Source organism: Stylophora pistillata, chromosome 1 (genome assembly GCF_964205215.1).
Source record: "Stylophora pistillata chromosome 1, jaStyPist1.2, whole genome shotgun sequence".
Taxonomy (NCBI): Eukaryota; Metazoa; Cnidaria; class Anthozoa; order Scleractinia; family Pocilloporidae; genus Stylophora; species Stylophora pistillata.
Genome location: NC_142519.1, coordinates 10,634,676 through 10,652,569, shown reverse-complemented (window position 1 = coordinate 10,652,569; position 17,894 = coordinate 10,634,676). Strand labels below are relative to the sequence as shown.

The 17,894-nt window shown below is 38.9% G+C and overlaps 2 protein-coding genes and 1 pseudogene across 4 annotated transcripts in view; 2 read left to right on the top strand and 1 right to left on the bottom strand.

The window, feature by feature from the left end:
* LOC111321995 (uncharacterized) overlaps positions 1-14,486 on the top strand; it is a 34,101-nt gene extending 19,615 nt beyond the window's left edge. The window contains exons 3-7 of one of the 2 annotated variants that reach the window (XM_088736301.1): positions 8,868-8,959; positions 11,371-11,644; positions 11,736-11,854; positions 12,902-12,966; positions 13,202-14,486. In XM_088736301.1, coding sequence (XP_088592427.1) covers positions 8,868-8,959; positions 11,371-11,644; positions 11,736-11,854; positions 12,902-12,966; positions 13,202-13,340 — 689 coding nt within the window. In that variant the 3' untranslated portion in view covers positions 13,341-14,486. Of the gene's footprint in view, positions 1-8,867; positions 8,960-11,367; positions 11,645-11,735; positions 11,855-12,901; positions 12,967-13,201 lie in introns of both variants that reach the window. The other variant, XM_088736300.1, reaches the window with a different exon arrangement.
* Positions 105-7,798, top strand: LOC111321996 (uncharacterized). The gene is made up of 3 exons (XM_088736364.1): positions 105-287; positions 1,761-1,866; positions 4,298-7,798. The coding sequence occupies exons 1-3, from the start codon at positions 105-107 to the stop codon at positions 4,354-4,356; spliced, it is 348 nt and encodes a 115-aa protein (XP_088592490.1). The 3' UTR covers positions 4,357-7,798.
* Positions 4,306-7,783, bottom strand: LOC148741187 (uncharacterized; annotated as a pseudogene). The gene is made up of 8 exons (XR_015991247.1): positions 7,427-7,783; positions 7,218-7,338; positions 7,014-7,128; positions 6,856-6,880; positions 6,674-6,777; positions 6,426-6,486; positions 5,859-6,100; positions 4,306-5,549 (listed from the first exon to the last, which is right to left on the bottom strand). The product of XR_015991247.1 is annotated as an uncharacterized LOC148741187 (transcript).
* Positions 14,487-17,894: the final 3,408 nt, after the last annotated feature.

Below are 17,894 nucleotides of genomic sequence, written 5' to 3'. Positions count from 1 at the left end.
CGTGAGTTATACTCCAAACTGTATGTAAACCTTCCACGTGGGTTAAACTGCACGAGTCGATGTGGAGGACTTCTACACACATGTGTGAGTGACTAGCCACGTGAATGACTACCCACGTGTTCGCGTTGATTGCCCATGGGGACTCAGGTTCTTTGTCAGTCTTGTCCACGCTCATGTCTAGCGCCTTCATCTTTTGCGGGACGCTTGTCACACTTAAAGCGAGTAACGGCTTTGCTCACCATAGTCTCTGTGGTAAATCATCGGAGCGCGGAATCCAAAGATCTGAGGTTTGATTGTTCAGAACTTTTTACTTTGTCCCACGTTCGTGACAGGACGACAGTATTCTTCTTCAATATTCGCTCGACAAAGTATCGCACCATTACCATGCGCGAAGCGGGTGTTACGAAAACTAAGACCCTCGAAAACTAAGACCTAGGACTTAAGACCCGTCTTAATTTTTGAGGTTACGAAAACTAAGACCTCCTAAAATCGAATCCGTCGAAATATGAAGTCAAATTGTGTCCAAAACAGGTCTAATCTGTCAAATTATCTCCTTTCCTCCGAGTTTTAGGTCAAATTTAGCGGCAAATTTAGGGGTCTGAGTTTTCGTCATTACGAAAACTAAGACCCCCACCAAACCAATCTGTAAAATTGCTACAAAGTCGAATTACGACCGTTCAAATACTCTAATCCGTAACACAACTAAAAACTACTATCATACGCGTGTTGATCTACGATCCGCTAACAATTTGCAGACAGGCTTTAAAAAGAGGATAAAAGCCATAGACTACGTATTTATTGTACACTGAAAATACGCCTTACCCCTATTTTTCTTTAATTATGTTCATTATTCTTTAAATCATAAAATTGGCTTTCCATTGGAGATGGATGTTTTTTTCGTGTCTCTGCGATCGAGATAGCGTTACCAGTAACTATCACCCAAGTGGGTTTATGTCCAGCGGTTGTCGTAGACAAGCGGGGAGCGCGCGCGGAGGGGAGCGGGGGAGGAAATTGCTAGTCTCGTGGGGTCACAAAACCTCTCTCGCGATCGCGAGTCGATGTTATTTTTTTATTTGCCCTTTAAAAACCGACGATACCGCGGGTAGCGCGCGGCTAGGAAGGGGTACACGAGTCATAATTTCTACGGTGGGTATCTACTGTTTGCGTCTCCGAGTTTGGGCTCCTTTTTATAAAGAATTTCTTCTCAAAATAGTACCCCGTTCGAGCAGTAGCTTAATTTTTAGCAACCCATTCTAGAATTTAATAATATTTGAAAGCCCTCCCATTGGTGATGACAAACTTAAGTTGTAAATAGTTGAACCCTAGATTTACTGTATTTTTCTTGGTTTTTCGTTGGGTTATCGGCTAAACATCACGCACAAAAAAGGATTTTCAAGCTCTTTTTCTGGTTAGGCCTTAACCAAAAACAAAATATTATTTAGAATGGCGGGAAAAGAAGTATCTCCTGCAAAGAGTACACCTCCTGACCCTCAAATTAAATTAAGCAAAAATCACACAATGAATGAATTTCAACAAGTGTCATGCCGTTGGAAAAAAAAATTTCAACAGACTGAACAATGCTATAATCAGCAGCAATAGTTTCGTAATTCTATTTTCGAAATTGCGAAAACTAAGAATCTTAAATTTACCGTTAAATTTGACCTAAAACTCGGTGGAAAGGATCGGACTGGAGATAATTTGTCAGACTAGACCTACGTTGGACACAATTTGACTTTGTATTTCGACGGATTCGATTTTAGGGGGTCTTAGTTTTCGTATCTCGAAAACCAGGTGGTGTACGCACTACGATCGCGTTGCATTGTGGATGGATAATTTTCAAGATGGCGGCGGAAAGGCGCGAGTTGGGTGAGTATTGCAATGTGTTTTTTCATCACCACGAGGATTTTTTTTGCCTTCTTTTTAAAATAGCAACTTTTTTGGTGCTTTTAAAAACATTCGAAGTAGTTTTATAGTGGAAGTAAATTCTGTGGTGCTATTTTTTATAGGAGGAACGTAAACACGTGTGTTCGTGCACAGGCAGCCCAAGCTCAGTGTGAGAGGTTAATTATTAATACATATGGTTTCATATTGCGTAATTTAAAATGGCCGTGAATATAAAGGATTTGTATGGGATTTCAGGTAAACGGTTACCCTGGTCCCAGAGGTTCTCTTCTCTCTCCCGGAGTACGATAATTAATTCGGCGCAAAGCGCCGACGAACGAGCTGCAAAGCAGAGAGCGGAAAGACAGAACCTCTGGTCAGGACCGTTGAGAATCTCACTTTCATGCCACCAAGGTTCGGGTGACAGCTATCAATCACGCGCCTTTCCGACAACCAATCAGAGTAAAGTACTAAAATACCTCTGGGGGTTAGGTGTCGTGTTTTTACTTGTATCTGGAGTGGGGGTGGGGAATATATTTTGTTTCATAGTCGTATTTACAATATCTGTCAAAATATTTGCTACACGTGCCAAATGACAAGCTCGCATGTAGTACGAACTCCAACAAAAACTCCGATTATAATCTTCTTCCCTCGGGTAAACGATTATTGCCGACTTTGCAACGAAAACGTTAAGATAAATGGCTATTCTCAATTGAATATTTTCACCGAGATCAATCGAGATTTTATGCGCCGCTTTAGGCTTGTTGTGAACGCCAAAGTTGAAAACAATTCCAATTACACTTTCAAATAGTACGTTTGAAATAGACTCCATAAATATAACCAACAGTAAACAGTGATCAACAAGACTCGTGAAGTTATACGGCCACGAAACAAAATATATTCCCCACCCCCACTCCAGATACAAGTAAAAACACTACACCTACCCCCAGGGGTATTTTTAGTACTTTACTCTGATTGGTTATCGGAAAGGGGCGTGATTGATAGCTGTCACCCGAACCTTGGTGGCATGAAAGTGAGATTCTCAACGGTGCTGACCAGAGGATCTCTCTTTCCGCTCGCTGCTCTGCAGCTCGTTGGTCGGCGCTTCGCGCCGAATTATCGTACTCCGGGAGAGAGAAGAGAACCTCTGGGACCAGGGTAGTAAACGGTTCAAGTTGATAAATACTCACTAGAATTATCAATAAAATACAGCTTACCGTATCTACTTTGCTTGTTTTTACTTTCTGTGTGGTTATTTTCCCGATCCTTTGCGATTTGAGCGATTTCCTTTAACCCCGAGTTTCCAACTGTAAGAGAAAGGACAAGGCTGCACACTCCACTGGATGCCCGATGCGAGAGGGGAAAAATCCTCAGCTTAAAATGGCCAAGCAGCCACAAATCCAACGCCGAATCCAAGCCAATACGTCCTTGTTTCATTTCATCTCATTCGCCGAGGAATCCGGTCACTGCAACCGACGCCAAGCGGCAATTTCATTTCCAAAATCCAAGCCAAAAGGACGCCGAAGATGCGAGTACCTTTTCACTGTGACACACGACCGTCCTTTCTCTTACAGTTGGAAACTCGGGTTAAAGGAAATCGCTCAAATCGCTATGGATCGGGAAAATAACCACACAGAAAAAAAAAAAAACAAGCAAAGTAGATACCGTAAGCTGTATTTTATTGATAATTCTAGTGAGTATTTATCAACTTGAACCGTTTACCAGAAATCCCATACAAATCCTTCATATTCACGGCCATTTTAAATTAAGCAATATGAAACCACATGTATTAATGATTAACCTCTCACACTGAGCTTGGGCTGCCTGTGGTTCGTATTGTAATTTAATACTATTTGTTTCGATCCTGAAACTTCTCTGTTCTGTTCAACGTTTGTTTGTGCCTAAAATGTTTCTTTCACTTTTAATTTACAGCTAGAAATGACCGCGCTCCAATGTGCCCCTTGACATTAATTTTTTTGTGCATTTGCAGAAAAATAGTTTTATGTATTTTGTTATAGGAACAGTCTTGGAGATTTGTGCAATTATGGTGACCCCATAGATATATCATGGTTCAAAAGTTTTGAAACCTGTTTCAAAAAAAGAATCAAATGGTTTTGAAACATTTAAATTCAAAGATATAATTAACCAGTAGTGTACAAAGATGTTAATGTCTAATAGCCCAAAGCAATTGGATTTTGCTCTTGGGCTAGGGGACTTTATTCTTCACGAAAAGACATTCTTATAGTGGAACAGGTAGAAAAAAAGGGTTAAAAAAGTTTCTCCTTCTCCTCTTGATGTTTCCATTGCCGTGAATTTCAATGACACAGGCACCCATTTTTCTTTTTTTTTTACTGGCTTCAAGAACTTTGGTTTAATAGGAGGCACTTTGAATTTTGTCCATCATTTCTTTCATTAGGCCCATCAAAGGTATCTGTGACTGCTTACACCAGAGGCTGTCGTTGGTCTTGTTGCTAATCTCAAGAGCAGGGAGCTGCGTCGTGTTGAATACAACAGATGATGTTGAAGGGATTAGAGCCACTATGCATGAGATGGTTGGAGAAGCATTTGATGTTAAGCAGTTCACTGATGAGCAGCCCAAAAATTCTGAATGAATTTAATAAGCGCATCGATCCAGATTTATCTTTTTTTACTGGACTGGAGCAAATGAACGTTTCAGTGAATTTGAGCTGCCATCATTCAAACAGCCATCTGGAGAAGGCATCACTGAAAGACTTAAATAATTTTCATATCACGTGGAGGTGACCCAGGTGTATTTGTTTTGGAGCGAGCTTCCATGCCACAGACAGGACAGTTAACTGCCAGAGCAAAATACCACAGAGCCCCTGTGGAATTACCCCCTGCTCTAATGCAAAGGGCACAATAACTTCAAAATATGTAGTCCCTAAAAATATCCATACCTCCCCAGGGAACTGACAACAGACAACTGCCTTTTTCCACGAAAACATCAAACTTACTAGTTAGGTACATTGTGTAAGCCCTAAAAAATGTTCCTTCTATTTGTAAATTAAAATCCTATAATTCTTTACTATTTATCATCTACTATAGTGATTTTAGGAAATGTTTAACAAAAGGGTGGTGAAAAAGTTGTTTTCAGAAGGAACATGAATTTTTTTACTTTAGTTCTACTTGACTTTAAAACTAGCTTTGAAAAATGCTTTTTCCCACAATCCTTTCCTGGTGATGTTAATTGTCAGATAAAAATCAATCATAAGAAAAGTTGTGCAAAAGCGAATTTTGTTCACAGATACCTCAAGAGATGGGTCTTTTAACAGTGGATGCAAATATTGTGTTAATTCATGTGCTAAGTACCCTACTTTCTTGTATTCTGATGATGCCATGATGTAAACAGCAATTGCATTTCTATCATAAAGATTGTTTGATTCTGCCTGAGTTTCACAAATAAAGGTCTGTTGTGTTCGTATAAGTATTCATATGATTCTTCACTTGCCTTTTGCCTCTCTGCTGTATGGCATGTTCCCAGTACTTTAAAGGGCAAGTAATGGCTGGTGGAAACAATTGCTTCATGTGCCTCCTCGGATTCATCATCTTCATTGCATTCCTCATCAAGATCAGAAAGGTAATCATTGGCTGCTGATAAATTGTGGGTTGGAGAGGAAAGTAACTGCTCCATCTTCAGGTTTTATTAGGTTCAGGTTTTTATAACCTCAAACATGATGACCATCCATTAAAAAGCCTACTCCCAAGGTACAAAGACTATATTGTAAACATTCAAAGGAAATCCATTGTCAGGCCCAGCGTTAACAATGAACGTTTTAAACAAAACTTTTTTAATAGATTAATTTTTTAATATAGTCTAGCTGTGTAAACACCCCATATGTATTTCTAATCATTTTTATTCAATTTAATCATTGTCATTTTTCCCATCAATATATATTTTTACTGTAACATCAGATATGTAATTTTATCGGTTGGTTTTTTAATAAAGACGAATTTATTTACAACACTGTGTAGCTCTTCCCTTCAATTTCAATCTCACAGTGAGAGGTACACAAGTATTCTCCTTGTTTGACTTCAGAAGCCATTGTCTTCTGCACAAAACCACTTTTGGTTTCTGTGCCTTGCTTGTAATGCACTTTGGCAAATTCCATTGCAAGGAAAGGAAAGCAGGGAATTTTCTGGCAAATCATGCAATGTCTCTCCACATGGATGATTTTCAAGTGCTCATTTTGAGTATCTGCTGTAATAAAAAAATATAAATAAATTTAAACTTGCTTTAAACAAAGTACAATAACTTGGTTGGTGAATTACTGGTAAAATGTTCATGTATAACCACAGTATACATTTCAAGCCTGCCCAATGTGATTTGCTCATAGTTTTTAGACAATATTCCTGTGTACACTTTCCACTCATCAGCCATTAAAAGTAAAGGTAGTTACATTTAATAGAGCACCTAAAAATTGCTATGTGCATCTCGATTACCAAATATGTTAGTTCTTGCTAGATGCAATAAGTTACAACACAAACACTATAGTAATACAAAAAGTTCACCAGACTATACATACCATTGGTTGTAGGCTCAGTTGAAGATGCCAATTGACCACCTGATTCATTTCTCTTTACAACCTGCAAGAAAAATTTTGTTGCATAACATGTAATGTGAAAAACAATAATAACGCAGTAAATTTGTAGTATCAAGTTGTTATGTGTTATGTCCTTCAATCACAAACAAACAATTAAAATGAGCACAAGCGTGAAAACTCCTCTTGATCTTCAAGAAATCATTTTAGATGTATGATAGATTTAAACCTACCTTTGTAAACACAGGGAAGCTGTTGACCTTTTCCAAATTATTGGTGTTAACAATGCCAGCAGCAAGTTCCTTTGCAAAGGTGTTATCCAGATTACTAAACAAAACTTAAGGAGAACACTTGTGCAATCTGTAATTGTCATAAAAATAAATAACATTAACATAGTGTGTTCCCACCTTTTAACCTAATATTAATACTAATGTTAAATGCTTGTGAAAGATATCAGTGAAAGAGACGAAGGGTGAAATAAGTGAGCTGCCAGACAAATCTACATCAAACTAATCAGTGTTTATTATGCAGGAACAATGGACGAGCAAAATTACAAGAATTAAATCAGCTTACATTTATGCACTCGGTTATGTCGTCGAACGAAATCTCCACGGCTTGACTTCGAAGCTTGTTTGCTTCTTGGGGAGAAATGTCTTCTGCGGCTTTTCTAATAAGGTTTTCTTTTCCTCTGTGTGATCAAAGGTACGATACTTTAGACAATTAATTTGGTATGAAATTCCCATGGAGGACGATCATGAAAGAACATTTCAGAATAACCTTCGTCTCCTCTCATTTTCGCCTGCTTTGGATGGCAAAGACAAACCATCAAACACAACAATTGGAATAACACCAGCCTTCTTCACTGAACTTAAACATTTCTGAAAAATTTCACCGCACCCAGGAAATTATAAAATGCGACACTTTCAAGATCAAAAGTAAACATCCTCTCCATGGATCGACAACTTACAAATAAAATATTTTTCACCTATCTCGCCTTCCAGTCTGAGCGAAGGATACACTCAAACCTTTGTGAAGCCAGCAAGATGCATCAATAGCTGCTGTTTGACCCGCCAGCTCACGGAGATTCATGTTTTTGACAAATTTACGAAGAAAAGGCAGGAGACCGTGAATCTTCATTACGCATTCATTATTGAGAGATGTTCACTAGACCATGTCAAGAAGTAAATCACAAAAATTTATCTGAACGACCAGCATGCAACGCCATCGTATGGCTGTGTAAATGATCGACCTAAAAGCTAGATTGTCGTCTGAATTTTTTCTTATTATTTGCAAATCTTAATCGAGATAATTGTTAGTACAATCCAAGGCTATAGACAATGCGACTGAAATTACCTTTAGAACATAGCTTGCAGAGTCGCGCAATTAAATTCATTATACGTGAGCGTGCTCAAAATCCCGATAGTGCACGCTGATAGCGTCAGCAAATCCGACTTCGCCAGAACTTTTTTTTTCGCGCGAGCGGCCATTGTTGGCACGGGGAAAAATAATATATTTCGCGACAATAATGGATACAAACAGAAACTCGGCCTACTAGTCCGAAAACGAAGACAATGTTTGGACCTTTTCCTTTGGGCTAGAGCTCTTAAATGAGGCAGAAAGAGAGAAAAACAAAGGAAAAGGAGACTCGGAAACAGCGCCGTCACGATTCGCTTCAACTGATATTGTTGTCCGTTTTTCGCGTCGGATTTAATACACAATTCCACCGGCTATGTTCTAAAACAATTGGTTCATGCTTTCAGCTGTGCACTATCGAGTTATGGAGCACGTGGGAAGTTTGGAGAGCACTCAAGAAGCTAGAGTTTCCCTCGGCTATCGCCTCGGGCAACTCTTACGCTTCTTTCGTGCTCTCCAAACTTCCCGCGTGCTCCATAACTCGATAGTGCACGCTAAAGCATGAACCAATTGTTAATTAATAAAAAAGCCATGACTCGCAAGACAGCAATGCACACGCTTACCACCGGCCACGTGAATTCGCAGAACGTGTCCCTGAACTATATTCTCAACGTCATCCGGAATGTGCATTGTTTTCGTAAACGTCAATAATTCCGTGAGTACTTTTCATGCTGAATTGTTATGCCTTACAAAGTGGACAATTTTATCAGGCCATTTCCGACTTTTAAGAATTCTGAATCATGTTTTCTGTATCTGTCGGTACTCTCGACCGATATATCAGTCGGTCGATATATTGGTCGAGAGTCGGTCGATACTCGAACGATATGTCGGTCGACACTCGTTCGACACTCGGTCGACACTCGAGGAAGTACCAGTGAACTTTATTGCGACATACATCTCGACCGATGTATCGACCAAGTGTCGACCGACATAATATATAGCTAATGTACTCTGTTAAAACTATTATATTACAGTGAATCAAATACATTTTTTTGTTTATTCTTCTGCTTTTAGACGTTACTCACAGGTTTTATGAAGCAGATGTGGGGCGATGTGTAGAAACGTGCCACGCCTCTGACACCATCACAACCAAAGCTCTTCCTGAGGTGAAAATGGTATCCTACTAGCAGGTTATCGGTACATTCGTGGCGCTGCAACACGAGCGGCGAAGAGCCCGGATACTCGAGCCAACAAATTAAGCACACCTCCGGAAGCCTAGTCTCCCTCGCAGCCGTTTTTTTTTTGGATGTCACGCAACGCTCCCCCAAAAGAACGGCTGCTGACAACCGAACTACATTCCTTTCTCCGAATTGGCCAATCACAGCTCGGGTTCCATTTTCAGGAACCTTTTCGCGCCAGACTCACCTTTTGAGACTTGTCCAATCAGATACCGTTTTCTATCGCGATCCTCATGTGGAAAACACAGGACAAATGACGGTGCTTGAAAGAGCTTTTCGCAAAGCGTCGTCAAAGTTCAAAATTTTCGAGCCTAAAGCTCACCAGAAGCTTGCAATTAAAAAAGTTTTAGTCGAGAAAGAAGATGTTTTTGTTAAGTTGCCTACAGGATCCGGGAAATCGTTAATATATCAAGCACTCCCGCTCGTGTTTGACCATGTTACCGATGAAAGTGGTCATACTATTGTTATTGTTGTTGCGTTGTACCAACGTGCGGAAACACTCGATAATTCGGGCCGACTTCCTGTAACGGTGATAAGAAGCCACGAACATAACTAATCGGGTTCGCTCCAGCTAGCAGCGGACTGGCAAATGAAGAAGTACAAGTAGTGTAGGAGACGTTGGCCGACCTAAATTGCAGTGTTCTCGAAGCTTCGCCCGGTTTGTTGACGGCAATCACGCGCTTTTTTCCTCCTGATCTCCATCTGTAGGTCGAAGCAAGCGTTTGGCCCTTTGTCTAGATTGAAAGGCGTCTTGCATTTCCTTTTGATTATTGATGTAATTTACTGTTTCTTATATATTCTGACTTTTATAATCTGTAGTAACCTCTTGAAATAGTGTGAATAAAGCGTTTCTGTTCAGTTTTTAGCTTCTTCTACTTTCCCAGTTGTTCACTGAAACTTGAACAACCGCTCAAACTATCTAGCGTTCGTGTCGTTGGCGTAGCAGTTGACGTCTATGTTAAGCGTAGATTCTATAATTTCAACGAAATTGTGAGAAGTTTTCCCAAAAATATATACTCTATCTTTACCAGGGCACAAGGATGAACATGTGAAACATTTCGAGCTCTCATCGACAAATTTCTTCAGTGTTTCTCCCAACATCCACATTTTCGCGTGAAACCTTACGTCATTCAGATTTTCTGGTATGTGATTGGTCTGTTCAATAGACCGCGACCAAACCGCAAGGACAATGAGAAAGGAATGTAGTTTGGTTATCAGCAGCCGTTCTTTTGGGGGAGCGTTGCGTGACATCCAAAAAAAACGGCTTCGAGGGAGACTACCGGAAGCCTGGTGGAACTCTCGCAAACCTCTCACGCTCGCACGCCGCTTCTAAACCCGTGGGCTTCACCGCTCATGTCACAGTGCTAAAGAGAAGCTGCATGCTCTCAGGCCCTGGGAGAGGCGAAAGCACAGCGCGTAGCCCACGAGTAGGCTTTTATTATCATGAGGACTGCGCTTCGAGCAGCAAGGCCCGCGAAATTCGACACGGCCTGTGAGGCGACCGTGCGAGAAATTATTGAATGGTCTGGCCAATTGCAGAACCCTCGATGAATCGAATCCCATGGACCTGCCGCCCATGCTTTAAATATGAGACTACTCGCAGGCCATACGTGCCATGTCAGCTATGCCATTAACTGCATGGATACGGAATCTAACATAGTTCCGAAACCATACTTCACCTTAGCTAATCCGAATTCGAATTTTCATATTATTTTGAGCCCGCTTTGAGCCATCCCACTCAAACATTAAAGAAGAGCCCAAATCTTATTCGCGGAAAGTTTCTGGGCAACACGATGAGTGGGAGGAATTTAGTCATGTTAATTCAGACCCTGTATTTCATATCACGGAGTAGATTTCTTGATCAAATTCACCGGTCGGCTCAATGTCGAATGAGTCATCAGAATACTTTTTGACGTTTCTTTTGGCTTAAGGTTTTCCGTTGCATTTTCGATGTATTAATTACTGAAAAATGCTCATTAAAATGCAAATGTGCGATCTGAGATCAAGACCATGTTTCAACGAAGATCGAAACCCTTAAGATTTTTATCTGAGTGTTTATTGGGTACCAAAGTTCGTGTATGTGACGCAGATATGCCTCATTTATTGGTTGTTGCCCTCATGATTTATTGATGAATTTGAGGAACGAATTTCAAAAGGTTTTTGGAGACGAAAAGTATCCGACCTCTTTCAGCATATTTCAAATGCTGAAAAACATCTTTTTCATTAAAGAATTCAGTACAGTCCTCATGTTACAGAGTGGCTCAAAAGGCTTTCTTAGCACTAAAAGTGAGTTATACTTAGTCAAAAAACCTTAAAAAAATCTGATTTGATCATAGAAGATGTCCTATGGTTCTTCTTCCTGTAACCCAACTGAGCTGACCAGCAGAAGTTATCCCCTCTTTGGTGACTCAAAGTACAAGACCGCCATTTCCAAGTGTGGCTATCAACATACCTCTGGCGGCTGCAGTCGCCAAGCTTTGTTCAAATCCTTCTTTAACGGAACATCATACAGTCGTCGTCATGATACAGGTGTCTGCCTTGGCTCTTGTGGAAACAGTGGACATACCTGCAAAGCCATTGACAGCGTAATGATTGGCATAAAAGGGCCAAATGGTAGGATATTTATCTAGATATAAAGTTTGAACAGCTCTTATGGCTTAAGGTCATGTAGATACACTTGAATTGATTACCTGTTTCTAAATAGGAGAAGGGGAACTAACTGTTCGTGTTATTAAGAAGTGTGGTTGCGTGAACCCAATTTGCCACCGAGTTGCGTTTCGTGAAGTTTTCAAGAGGAAGACGGGTAAAGCGTGGATCCAAGAGGTATGTAATAAAGAGAATAAACAAAGACTGTCACAATAAAGTGAGCGATAATAGTGATCAAAATTTAAAGATCACTGATGACGATTGCAATCATTGTAAGAGAAATACATAACGTCCCGTTGATTCCAAAGCGTGTTTAGAACCGTACCAAATGTAATTTAGAAACGACGGTCGTGTCTAAAATGTACACATGAGCGACCACTCTTATGACTACAAGAGACCACGGGTAAGAAGTCATCAAATTGTTTGTCTGGCATCAAAATAACGTTGTCGTTATCTATTATTATATATTACTTTATCAAATGATCATGATTAAAGTGTGAATAAAACCATTTCCGGAGGCTGAAATATGCATACAATCTATCATTTTCATCTTTTCCAAAGGGCAGGTTGAATTTTGGGACGATTTCACAACCCTTTCCTTCTACCTTTTGAAAAATAAGGAAATTATACTTTATTTACATATTTCATTCTCCGGAAATGTTTTTTTTTTTTTTTTTTTTCAAATCACGATTGTTATATAAAGTGATGTAATGACGATGTTATCATGATCTCAGCCTAATATACTGATTCCTTCTTATTCTTGACCACGAGTAGTTACTCGTGGTCATTCGTATTTATCTGTGGTCACTCGTGGTCACTCGACGAGCGGATGATAAACCATGCAATCATCTTAAAAAAATTACGAAATAAATAGAGCTAAGCTTAAATGAAATGATATTGAATAAGAGAAGGACGAAATAAAGACACGGATGGATGAACATGTAACTTCCTCATATCGTATTGATATATCATAAGGAAAAAATGATGACAATAGGTAACACTTAAGAGATTGAGGGTTAGGAAGCTGTACTGAAAAATATTTACTACCCTTAAAAGAGAAGGAAAGATTTATGCAAGAGAATCAAGATTCTCTTGATTTATGTAAACACGCGCAAACGAAATAAAGCATTCAAAATTTTAAAGCGCATATGTAAATACATTGACGTGTGAAGATCCACAGATATTTACCTTCTTCCAATGTTAAGATCTTTTTTTTTTTTTCAGGAAAAAGACGTTGGAATGTGCGTCGGTACTGGTTGCCCGAGGGACTGTATTCGCTGTTTCTTCGGGTAAGTGGTTGCATTCCATGCAATTTATATATTGAGGCAATCTTATGAAGTTCGTTGACGGAGTCTGTGGCAGCGGTCGAAAACCATTTGAAAGAAGAATTAATAATGCTATGATAGGCAGAATGATACTAGCATTTTGATTGGCTCATACTTTTGGTCTATTGGAAGAGAGACGTATAGATGACGTCACCATTGACCTGCCTACTTATTCATTTATCGTTTTATATCAATACAGGAACAAGTATTGTGACGATCACTGCATAGTTTATCGCGAGAGATCCTGTATCGCTACTAACTACACCACAGAATATGTTCACACTGGCGATCACGAAGCAAAAACGATCCACACAATAACTGAATGTGGATGCAGGTAGAGAAGAAGGGGAGGTCACTATTTCATTATATCCCTCGGATTACGATGTTGACGACAACTTCCTAAAAATAGTTTGGGTAGATTAAAGGTAGTACGATGCAAATAACTTGTTCTTTCTATTTGTTTTGTTGTTTTTGTTTTGTTCTCTACCTTTTTGGTTCTTTTTGTATCTGTATAACATGAAAACAAAACTGTCAAGAATGTAGAAGAGACGGAAATTCAACTTTTTTTCGTTTTGAGAGAGGTCGTACATTTCATCAAATTTAACAAGGGTTTTAATCCGGTAAAATTTAGTACTTCTAGTGGAAAAAAAAATTTACGTCATATCTAGAGAATATGTATCCCCTGCATTTTTGTCGCAACTATTTTCAAATACACAAGTTAAAAAAACTACTATCAAAACGGTATTAAAAAAAAAAACAGAAGGAACAATTGAGTTATTTGCATTGCACTATTTTAGTGAAAGTCTTGCTTAGAGTACAGATTAAAATCAATTATTTTAAAATTATATTACCTTTCGTAGGAGAGTGGTTTTAAGCAAAGCAACAACGTATTTTTTTCGGCTTTTTTTATGTTAGTTTGTTTTTGTCAGCATTTGTTTTCTTTAACACCAAAACATTACAATACAACTAAATGTAATAGATGTATTAATGAATTTTTGTCTAAAGAGGAGCGCAAAACAAGTAATCTTTTCCATTGCATGTTTAAATCTCTTTTTGTTTCTCGCCTTTGCTACTGCTTACTTCGTTTAAGTATTTGTTTTCTTTTGGTTACCTTTTTTCTTGTGACGAAAGTCTCCACAGACTGCATTTTGCGTCAGTTGTTGCTATGTTTAATATGGAGAGGAAGTAGTAAAAATAATTTTTGACTTGTCTCGGGTCTTATAGAACATTTTCTGAGTATTGATACATTTTAACGCTTCATGAGATTTTCATCTTTTTTCAAAGTAGTTTCTAGATCTCAAGCGAATGAGTTTTTCAAATTACCCCTGAATTTTTTAAGAGTTTGTTGAGGTTTTTTTTAGCCAGCTTCATTGTAAGGAATATCGTACTGAACTTGGTTTGAAAGTTGAAGTAATTATTGTCTAGACTGTGTTAACTGATTACAATGCAGGTTAAATAAAGCAAGACAACGAACATTCCAAAGATGTAATGCGTTAGTGATGTCGATCTACAAGCATTTATATGATAAGCTAGCGCTGAATCCTACACGAATTTTGACTGGTTCTTACTTATGAGAGTAGGAATGGGGCGGAGACCTTGCATGCAAGCTCAGAATGCCTATCAATGATTGAAGTTCTTGCATGCAAGCTCAGAATGCCTATCAATGATTGAAGTTCTTGCATGCAAAGCTCAGAATGCCTATCAATGATTGAAGTTCTTGCATGCAAAGCTCAGAATGCCTATCAATGATTGAAGTTCTTGCATGCAAAGCTCAGAATGCCTATCAATGATTGAAGTTCTTGCATGCAAAGCTCAGAATGCCTATCAACGATTGAAGTTCTTGCATGCAAGCTCAGAATGCCTATCAATGATTGAAGTTCTTGCATGCAAAGCTCAGAATGCCTATCAATGATTGAAGTTCTTGCATGCAAAGCTCAGAATGCCTATCAATGATTGAAGTTCTTGCATGCAAAGCTCAGAATGCCTATCAACGATTGAAGTTCTTGCATGCAAGCTCAGAATGCCTATCAATGATTGAAGTTCTTGCATGCAAGCTCAGAATGCCTATCAACGATTGAAGTTCTTGCATGCAAAGCTCAGAATGCCTATCAATGATTGAAGTTCTTGCATGCAAAGTTCAGAATGCCTATCAACGATTGAAGTTCTTGCATGCAAAGCTCAGAATGCCTATCAATGATTGAAGTTCTTGCATGCAAAGCTCAGAATGCCTATCAACGATTGAAGTTCTTGCATGCAAAGCTCAGAATGCCTATCAATGATTGAAGTTCTTGCATGCAAAGCTCAGAATGCCTATCAATGATTGAAGTTCTTGCATGCAAAGCACAGAATGCCTATCAACGATTGAAGTTCTTGCAGGCAAGCTCAGAATGACTATCAACGATTGAAGTTCTTGCATGCAAGCTCAGAATGCCTATCAATGATTGAAGTTCTTGCATGCAAAGCTCAGAATGCCTATCAATGATTGAAGTTCTTGCATGCAAAGCTCAGAATGCCTATCAATGATTGAAGTTCTTGCATGCAAGCTCAGAATGCCTATCAATGATTGAAGTTCTTGCATGCAAAGCTCAGAATGCCTATCAATGATTGAAGTTCTTGCATGTAAGCTCAGAATGCCTATCAATGATTGGAGTTCTTGCATGCAAAGCTCAGAATGCCTATCAACGATTGAAGTTCTTGCATGGAAGCTCAGAATGCCTATCAATGATTGAAGTTACTGAAGTGTTGTTGACCGCTGAGATTGAAAAGTGGAAGAAGCAGATTTGATCTTATCAATGCAACCTTGTTATTGGGTCGCCTTCCTTCCATTTGCTCAGAATCCAGTACGATACCCATAAATTGAAGAACTTGAAAGGGTCAATCAGTTATAGATGCTGAGATGGGGATATTCAAATTTTTAAAAGTCAAGATCATACTGGAGAGACTTTCCCGGCAAAGGGAATCCATAGGTGGGGTGGGGCAAAGTGCTTCCACCATGAAGAAATCATCTAAGGTTCGATTCCTCATAAGGACTCAGAATGTTTTCTTTGTTTCACACTCGTGACTAGGCGCAAAACATCTTTCTGCATTTCTTTACTGAGCTCAAAACTTACCATCTTTCATATTTTTTACAAAACATGACGCTTTCGACATTGTCGATCCTAGCAGCACGCAGGACGCGTGTCAAATATGAACTTCGTAATGGGCCTTGCTCACCATAGAGTCTCTGTGACTCAGTGGTAGAGCATCACAGCGCAGAATCCAAAGGTCTGAGGTTCGATTTCTCATGAAGACTCAGAATTTTTTCTTTGTCCCACGCTCGTGACCATGACGAAAAACATCTTTCAAACAAAGGAGATTGTACACTGGTTTAGTAGGATCCACTGAATGGCATCAGATAGTTAATTAAAAATGTACGAGACAGAACGAAGACCAAAGGAGAATACTTTGTCAAAGCTATACTGTTCCTTCCAAAACATCCCGACTTGAAGTTCCTAGTCATCCAGATGGACTGGAAAGAGCCGAAAAGGTGACTCTATGTCTGTTTTAGCCATGTAGCAGCCTAGGCAAAATTTCTAGAGGGAGAACTCATCCTTTTCAACAAAATAGTTTATGCTGGAAGTCCCAGACCTAGGAAAGGACAAATGGAATATTGTTCTAAATTTCTCTGAATGTTTTTTGGGAAGAAGCCCAATGGGGAAAACATGAAAATCCTTAAAAAGGAGGGCGAGGAAAAGGGACCCATGGAACCCCCCTTGGAAACCTCGTCAGCTAGATTCGCTATAATCACTTCAGAATTCAAGTAAGCAGTAACAACAACAACAACACTTGAACAACAAGGTTTATTTGAACTGTACATTACCTTACTATAAGTTAAACAAGAAATAAATTAAAATACATACAGTTGCTGGTAGCCCAAAATAACTAAAAAGCTAAACTAGTTGGGCGACCACAATATATCAATTAAATATAAATGTAAGGTCAAAAAAGAGGCTTTATACATTCTACATTAATTTTAAACTCTTATCAAGTAAATAGATTACACAACAAATAATTCTTAAACGTGTATACAATAAAAAAGGAAATGAAATAAATAACTAAATAACAGAAACGCCAAAACATAGCAATTAGCAGTAAAACTGAATACAAATTAATGAAATGCATGGATAATTCTCTTTTGAATAAACAAGGTGATAGAATCTTAAATCTCTCATCAGTTTCATTCCATAATCTAGGTCCATTAACTCGAATATTAATTAACCATAGTTTGTAAACTATTGGAAGTAGTTGGCAGTAGGTAAACTATTGGAAAAACGAGGACATCCAGGTCTAGAATACCCAATCTTATAATCCTCCTTTAGATCCGAGTATAACTTGTTGACAAATTCTTTTACGGGATGATTAAATAAAGCTTGACATAGCGCTTAAATTTAATCTGATTATCTCATCAATTTTGAATGTAAATCCAAAATCTATTTAACTTGCAGTCGAATAGGAAAAACCTCGATGTGTTTTTCCTGTTACTATCATTCTAATTATCAAAACCCAATCATTAGTCACCTTAGTGTGACTTTTTTGACGATGACTATCCGCGTGATAAATGGACTGAACGCCTCTTTAAAATATTTTGCTGCATGAACTGGAGTAAGAAGTAGTCTCAGACGTTTCTCTTTTCATCTTGAAAGGGAGGTGTGTGGGGGTTGGGGCAAGGTGTTGCAGCTAAGATGATTTCCTATTAGTTTACCTCTTCCTCTGATCTCATAGAAAAGTGACGATTTTCAACAATTGTGCTAGTTTCGTGCCCAGACCTTCCACTGCCAACTTACTCTGAATTACACGGAAGGATTTGGGTACGAAATTACGGTAGGTACTTGGTGAAATCCTTAATATATGTT

Coding starts and splice junctions, on each gene's coding strand:
- LOC111321996 (XM_088736364.1), top strand. CDS start 105: ATGACTACCCACGTGTTCGCGTTGATTGCCCATGGGGACTCAGGTTCT. Junction 288..1,760: donor GCGGAATCCAAAGATCTGAG/GTTTGATTGTTC, acceptor ATTCGATTTTAG/GGGGTCTTAGTTTTCGTATC. Junction 1,867..4,297: donor GGCGGAAAGGCGCGAGTTGG/GTGAGTATTGCA, acceptor TTCTTTCATTAG/GCCCATCAAAGGTATCTGTG.